The 8,408-nt window shown below is 36.8% G+C and overlaps 1 protein-coding gene across 1 annotated transcript in view; it reads left to right on the top strand.

Annotated features, from left to right (window-relative positions):
* Positions 1-1,899: 1,899 nt before the first annotated feature.
* tgfbrap1 (transforming growth factor, beta receptor associated protein 1) overlaps positions 1,900-8,408 on the top strand; it is a 14,970-nt gene continuing 8,461 nt past the window's right edge. Inside the window, exons 1-4 of the mRNA XM_088993119.1 lie at positions 1,900-2,599; positions 4,178-4,372; positions 7,073-7,227; positions 8,266-8,348. Of these exons, the coding sequence (XP_088849245.1) occupies positions 1,900-2,599; positions 4,178-4,372; positions 7,073-7,227; positions 8,266-8,348 (1,133 nt within the window). The remainder of the gene's footprint in view (positions 2,600-4,177; positions 4,373-7,072; positions 7,228-8,265; positions 8,349-8,408) is intronic.

The raw sequence follows: 8,408 nt of genomic DNA on the forward strand, positions 1-8,408 counted from the left end.
CACGGTTTCATCAACAGTTTTTCAATGTGCCTCGTTCGTCAACCAAATTTTGTCATATTTTACCAGCGGGAACAAAAAGTACACCCTGCGATTGGCCTTAGCGTACACGAATTTGACAGGCGAGCTAGCAATAATGTTCTTGGCGTTAGCATTCGAAAAGGGCGTCGCTATTGTTTTTATATGTGCTGTCGCCTGCAAAACAAGACAAGAAACATTTTTAGACGTGACATAATTAAATAGTGACGAAAAGAGAATAGGAAAAAAATCGTACTGTGATAATACATCAGGTACAAAGAGAGCGTGCAGGAAATCACTGGCCTGTATCCATATTTACACTGTTTTAAAAATGATCATATTTTGAAAAGTACAAAATAATATACATATAACATTTGCCCCAAAAAAAAGGACAAATACAATCATCTTAACCATATATTTACCCTGTCTTTTCTGAAAGAAAAATGGAAAAAAGAGCGGAAAAAATATTCAAAAAACAACATTGTAAAATAACCAAGAGGAACAATATGCAAATATAAATGCGTTTGTAATTATTCAGTGTTGGCTAATTTCTATTTTGAAATAAAAATCACAGAATCCATATTTACACCGTTTTAAAAATTATCAGAACATTTTGAAAAATCTGCAATAATATTATCATATATGCCTCTTATAAAGATAAATAAAACCATCTTAACCATATATTTGGCTATCTATTCGCTAGCTAATAGCTATCGATTCGCTAGCTAGCTAGCTTGCTCTCTATTTGAGTTACTCCCAGGTTGAGTGAACGCTGCCACGTGTGGCTGCCGCTGCTCACCCACAGGAAAAAAAAACTTATCCTGCGACTGGAAAGTGACCTTGAGAGTTTTGAAAGGCGCTTAGAAATGAAATGGATTATTATAATTTGGCAGTGATCTTAGCACTGTACTCATCGTTGCCCTTTTCCATACTGACTATTCTTTCCCAAATACAGTGATACCTTGGCTCACGAACTTAATTGGTTCCCAGACAGTGTGTGAGGCGAAAAGTATGTATCCCAAAAATTAATTTCGCATGGGAAACCATTAAAATGAGAATAATCCGTTCCCAGGTCCCCATAAAACATGATTTTCTAATTTTCTAAGCCTTAAAACTACACAAAATATACCTTATTTTATATATAATAAATATGCTATGGTATTATGCTTAAAGAAATAAACTGTACTGTATAATAAAGTTGTTTTATTTAGCTTTGTGATGGCCGTCGATGGCTTGATGATATGGAGTGTCCGGTTTCCTCAGCATGAAACACTTGATGAGGAACGTAGCCTTCTTCTTCCACCATCTTGAGGAATGATTCCTTGGAGATGCTTTCTCTGCCATAATTTTACCTAGTTCCTCATCAATTGTGTTCTGTTTAGCTGGGTTGATAGCTTTTTGCATCAAGTGTACAGATGGCTTGTGTGGGTTATTTGTGGAGCCTGATTGATGGGATAGTTTAACCTTGCAGTCTACACTCTGTCGTTGAACTATCAAAGTTGAAACAAGTCCAAATGTCAGTTTTCGATCCACTTTGTCACTCGCTCTTTCTGTTGTCTGCCTGTCTCTTTACTGTTTAAACCACCTCCCCTCACTGCTGCGTTCTTGACCAATCACGTGACTTTAACCGACGACTGGGGGCGGGGAATAGAGGACCAAAACAAGCCGGCTGCCATTTTCTCGTTAGGAGAACGGGCTGGTTCGCGAACGACACATGACTCATTGTGGCAGCTTCGTGTGTATCCCGAAAAATAGTTTGTACGCCAAGGTAAAATTGTCATAAATGTAACGTTCGTAAAGCGAAAAGTTCGTAAACCCAGCTATCACCGTAATCTGATTCCGACATCTTCTTTTATTTCCTCTAATCTCAATGCCTTGACCAAGATGAGCGTGAAGGCCTTCGAGCTCATCCCGGCTGTGGAGCGGGACCTCCTCATGGGCGACAAGGCTCGCATCAACATCGAATGCATCGAATGTTGCGGGAAACACTTGTACGTGGGAACCAACGATTGCTTCATCCACCACTTCCTGTTGGACGAGCTCACTTCCTCCAAAGGGAAACTAACGTACGCGCCTCAGAAACGACTTCAGAAATACATGGGCTTAAAAAAACCAGTGGCGGAACTACGGGCCGCCTCAGCTTTAGAGCGTCTCATCGTCCTTTGCGACGGAACGGTTTTTCTCGCCGACATGGTGACGCTGGAAAATGTACCGTCCACGTCAGGAGGAGGCGCCGCCCGCATAAGAGGTGTGACGACGTTCTGCCTGAATGAGAACCCGGTGAACGCCGATCCGTTCTGTGTGGAAATGGCTGTCCTTCCCTTGAAACGGAGGACGGTGCAAATGTACATGGTTTATGAGGACAGGGTCCAACTGGTTAAAGAGGTGAGCACACCGGAGCAACCTTGCGCTGTCAGTCTCGACGGTTACTTCCTGTGCTTGGCCTTGACGACGCAGTACGTGATTTTAAACTACAACACGGAAGCCGCCCAAGATCTTTTCCCTTATGACAGTGAGGAACGGAGACCCATTGTCAAAAGGATTGCTCGGGAGGAGTTCCTCTTGGCGGCGCCCGGTGGTCTTGGTAAGTTTTGTCACCATGAATTTTCAAGGACATCAGAAAAACGCTTGATAGCATCTAAAATAGCCAAAATATGATATTTTGAGTCAAATGCAAAACACCAATAAAAATGACTTCAAGTGTCTAAAAAGTACTTCAATTTAAAACCGGAAGTGGCCAGTTTCAGAAGGTCCCGCCCCCTTGTTCGTGATGTCACGCCAAGACGTCTTCCATTGCTGGAGAATCAAAACAATGGCTTCAGATTCGGAGAATATGCTTTCTTGTTATGAATATGATTCAAATAGTTCCGAAGAGGAAAGCATACATGTTTGCAATCCATTAAAGAATTTATTCCGTGTCATTTTGAGGCATCAGGGGTGGGAAATGTTGCACCCAAAAAAGGCAGAAAATGGCGGCAAAGCCGTGTAAGGAATTAATCAGCCCGTTTCCACAGGCTGATTTATTCCTTACACGGAGCTTTGTCGCCCTCTTCTGCCTCTTTTTTGGTCCTACGCAAAGTTTTCAGACCAAAGTACAGCAAAGTGCATTGACGTGATGGAAGGACTGCTACAATGTGTCCTTTTTTTCGGTCAGGGGCGTTCCTTCAGTGACGTCACGTACGGACTCGTCACCAACTCAAATACAAGACTTGCGTAAAACGTAAAATCTCGCTCTATGCGGTGGAATCTTTGTGAAATACGCTCAGTAGAAGTCATTTGAAGACATTTGACAAATTATGGACACAACTTGTCCTGAGACATCCGTTGTCCTTTGACTCATTCACCGCCAGATGATGTGTTAAAATTATGTCCGCTCCAGTGCCAGGGTTTTTGTCATTGTCACTCAAATTTTAGGACCTACAGAATACAGTGATACCTTGGCTTACAAATTTAATTGGTTCCCAGACAGAGTGTGTAAGGCGAAAAGTGTGTATTCCAAAGATTAATTTCCCATAGGAAACCATTAAAATGAGAATAATCAGTTCCCAGGTCCCCATAAACCATAATTTTCTACTTTCTAATTTTCTAAGCCTTAAAACTACACAAAATATACTCGATGTATAATAAACAGATAGACAGACAGATTTGTGGACAAAACAACAACAATAATAATAATAATACTAGTATTAATACATATCATTTATAAGCGCTTTTCAAAACTCTCAAGGTCACTTTACAGTAACGAGATACATTTTTCTGTGGGTGAGCAGCGGCAGCCACACGCGCCAGCGTTTACTCAACCCGGAAGTTTATTGTTGTCCTAAAATTGAGAAGTTAGGAGCCATTGTTTCCCATTGCAATCGAGCTAGCTAACTATTTGCTATCTGTTTATCTAACTGGCTGGCTGGCTATCTAGCTAGCTATCTATTAGCTATATAGCTATCTGGCTGGCTGGCTAGCTATCTAGCTAGCTATTTATTAGATATCTATTGTCTAGCTAGCTTTCTATTTATTTGAGTTACTTCCTTCAGGGTTGAGTGAACGCTGGCGCTTATGAATGAAATGTATTATTATTATTATTATTATTATTATTATTATTATTATTATTATTATGATGGCTTCAGCTGTTTGAAAAATGACGAGTGGCCCCTTTTCCCGACAGGCATGTTTGCCAACGCGCAAGGGGCTTCTCAACGGGCCCCCGTCAACTGGTCGGAGAGTGTCGTGGGTGCGGCCGTTTGCTTCCCGTACGTGTTGGCCTTGGATGAGAGCTTCATTACCATCCACAGCATGTTGGATCAGCAGCTCAAGCAGACGCTTTCATTCAGGGACGGACGCATTCTGCAAGACTTTGAAGGTACTCGCCCGTCAATCTCTCCCCGCTGTTCTTTTGATTCATACGCGGATGCTGTTTGAACACGATCATGGCTAGCGGGTAGAGCAGTGGACTTCCATTTCCGCTTATTTATTTATGATTAATTTATTCATCTATTTATTCGACCGTTTCATTTATTCACTTGTTTATGTAATTATTTATTTATGTGCTTATTTATTTCTTTATTTATTTACTTATTTATCTAGTTATTTTTTAATTTCTCTATTTATGTATCTAATTATTTGTTCCTTTATTTATTTGTTCACTTGTCTATTTACTTATTTCTGCATTTGTTTTATTATTTATTAATTTATTCATCTATTTATTCATCCGTTTATTATTTTATTCACTTGTTTATGTGATTATTTATTCATGTGCTTATTTATTTCTTTATCTATCTAGTTATTTGTTATTTATCTCTTTATTTATCTAATTATTTGTTCATTTATTTATTTGTTCTTGACTATTTTATTATTTATTTGTTTGTTTCTGTATTTGTTTTATTTATTTATGTAGTTATTTATTTATTTATTTATTTATTCATTCATCCGTTTATTAATTTATTCACTTATGTATTTATTTATTTATCTATTTATTCATCCGTTTATTAATTTATTCACATATTTATTTATTTGTCTATTGAATTATTTGTCTATTTAATTATTTAGGTTTGTTTCTGTATTTGTTTTATTATTTATTTATTTATTTATTTATTTATTCATCTATTTATTCATCCGTTTATTAATTTATTCACTTGTTTATGTAATTATTTATTTCTTTATTTGTTTATTCATTCATTTACTTATTTACTTATTTATCTAGTTATTTTTTAATTTCTCTATTTATGTATCTAATTATTTGTTCATTTATTTATTTGTTCACTTGTCTATTTACTTATTTCTGCATTTGTTTTATTATTTATTAATTTATTCATCTATTTATTCATCCGTTTATTATTTTATTCACTTGTTTATGTGATTATTTATTCATGTGCTTATTTATTTCTTTATCTATCTAGTTATTTTTTTAATCTATGTAATTATTTGTTCATTTATTTATTTTTTCACTTGTCTATTTAATTATTTCTGTATTTGTTTTATTATTTATTAATTTATTCATCTATTTATTCGACCGTTTAATTTATTCACTTGTGTATGTAATTATGTATTTATTTATTTATTTGTGTTTATTCATTTACTGATTTATTTATTTATCTAGTTATTTTTTATTTCTCAATTTATGTATCTAATTATTTGTTCATTTATTTATTTTTTCACTCGTCTATTTAATTATTTCTGTATTTGTTTTATTATTTATTAATTTATTCATCTATTTATTTGTTTATTTTATCTAGTTATTTTTTATTTCTCAATTTATTTATCTAATTATTTGTTCATTTATTTATTTGTTCACTTGTCTATTTAATTTTTTCTGTATTTGTTTTATTATTCATTAATTTATTCATCTATTTATTCATCCGCTTATTAATTTATTCACTTGTTGATGTGATTATTTATTCATGTGCTTATTTATTTCTTTATCTACCGTATTTTTCGGATTATACATCGCAGTTTTTTTCATAGTTTGGTCGGGGGTGCGATTTATAAATCGGAGCGATTTATAAATGCTTTTTTTTTTATTACTGTATATCATTTTACATGTTATTTTCACATTAAAGCGCAAGAGCGCGCTCTAGACCTGTGCAAATATGTATTGCGGTATTGAAACATCTGCGAGCCGTCAAAATCTGTGAGCGCAGAGACGGTAGCCGACACATTTCTCGAACAGGTGTTACAGGGAAATCTGTGACCCGTCAGAATCTGTCGTTCCTGCGGTCGCGGTTTCTGCAGGGTCATATTTTTCTGTAACACCTGTTATTTATAAACACAGCTGAATAAAAATGGCACCGAAAAGAAAGTCATATTCTGCAGCTTACAAGCTGCAGATAGTGAAATATGCAGCCGAAAACGGCAATCGAGCTGCAGAAAGAAAGTTTGGAGCGAGCGAAAAACTTGTAAGGGACTGGCGAAAAGCAGAGGTTACGCTTACTGAAATGAAGAAAAGAAAAAAAAGCTAATCGCGGGCGAAAAGCGAGGTGGCCGCTTTTGGAGGAACGAGTTCACGCGTAGGTGCTTCACGGCAACCGGGAGAATGCGCCATGAAACTTTCCTGGAAGTCATTGAATGGATCGACAAAGCGTGGGCTTCGGTGAAAACCGAAACCATCCTGTCGGGCTTCAGAAAGGCTGCAATAATTGGAACTGCAACTGACGATGAGTCTGATTGATGTAAGCGACGTAGAAGAGGAAATGGCGCCTTGTCTACCTGCCGAGTTGGGGGGACTTATTTAAAAGTGACACCGAGGATGAAGATTTCCTTGGATTTGGTGATTTGGAGTAAAACCTGATATTTTGGTCAACTTGTTAGCGTGTTTTTTGTGCTAGAGTTATCAGAATAACTCTCGTAAAAGACTGTTCTGGGTTGCCAAAAAGGAGGTGTGTCCATCGGAGTTGCGTAGAGCGAGAGCTGCGGTGTTATGTTGGGTAAAAAAAAAAGAAGCGAAACGGAGCCTGATGTTCTCTATTGTAGTTTAATTCAATTCATTTATTTTAAATTGCTTTTCAAGATGACATGTATGTTGTTTGATGTTCATTCATTCATTTTTAATGTTTATTGCTCTTAGGAAAGGTGATAGTGGCGTCCACCAAAGGCGTGTACGTGCTGGTGCCCTTGCCGCTGGAGAGACAAATCCAGGACTTGCTGGCCAGCCACAGAGTGGAGGAGGCGCTCGTCCTAACAGAGGGGGCACAAAGAAGCATCCCCAAGGATAAGTTTACGGTAATAAAACGCCCTTTGGACTTCTTTCAAGGTGTCGGACCTTCTTATCTAAGAAGCTTCGTCAGCAAACTAAAAATATTGTTTGGAAGATATTAAAAGAAGAGGAGTAGCAGTAACTTACATTGCAGGGGTTTCTGGAAAAAGTCCTTTGGCAGCGCAAAATTCCGACTTTTCCTTTTATTATATGTTCTGTTATTATAATAATAATAATAATCATAACATTTTTAAGAAGTATTTTGCTAAGTCTATTCTCTTTGTCTTTTCTGTAATACCGTACAATGGATATCTCGCTGGCTGGCTCGCTATCTAGCTGGCTAGCTATTTGCTTGCTAGCTAGCTTTCTATCTATTTGTCTTACTATTCTATTTGAATTACTTACGGGTAATTACTGGCGCGTGTGGCTGCCGCTGCTCACCCACAGAAAAACTGATCCAGTGACTGTAAAGTAACCTTGAGAGTTTTGAATGGCGCTTATAAATGAAATCTATTATTATTATTATTATCCATATTAGCATATTTGACAATAAAGCTGACTTTGACTTTTATTATTATTATGATGATGATTATTATCTAATAGTTACCTATTAGTTATCTATTAGCTAGCTCGCTAGCTAGCTAACTTGATCTATTTGAGTTATTCCCGGTTGAGTGCGCATGTGGCTGCCACTGCTCACCCACATAAAAACTGATCCAGTGACTGTAAAGTGACCATGAGAGTTTTTGAAAGGCGCTTATAGATGAAATGTATAATAATAATAATGATAAATAATAATTATTATTATTACAGTGGGGCCTTGGCTTAGGAACTTAATTGGTTCCCAGACAAAGTGTGTATCCCAAAAATTAATTTCCCATCGGAAACCATTAAAATGAGAATAATCCGTTCCTCGTTCTCCATAATATTAGAATTTTCAAGTAAATAAACCTTAAAACTAGAGAAATTATACCTTATTTTATGTACAATAAATGTGCTATTGTATCGTAACGAAAGAAATACACTGCACTGTATAATAAAATCATTTTGATCTGGCGACGCAGGTTTTGTACAAAAGAATCCTGCAGCAGGCCGGTTTCATCCAGTTTGGCCAGCTTGAGTTTGTGGAAGCAAAAGAACATTTCAGGTAAATATTTAGGCCGGTGGGCGGGGCAGTCGCTTGGCGTCCATTGTGTTTGTTTGATTG

Source organism: Hippocampus bargibanti, linkage group LG03, assembly GCF_051943395.1.
Source record: "Hippocampus bargibanti isolate YZ-2025 linkage group LG03, ASM5194339v1, whole genome shotgun sequence".
Classification (NCBI taxonomy): domain Eukaryota; kingdom Metazoa; phylum Chordata; class Actinopteri; order Syngnathiformes; family Syngnathidae; genus Hippocampus; species Hippocampus bargibanti.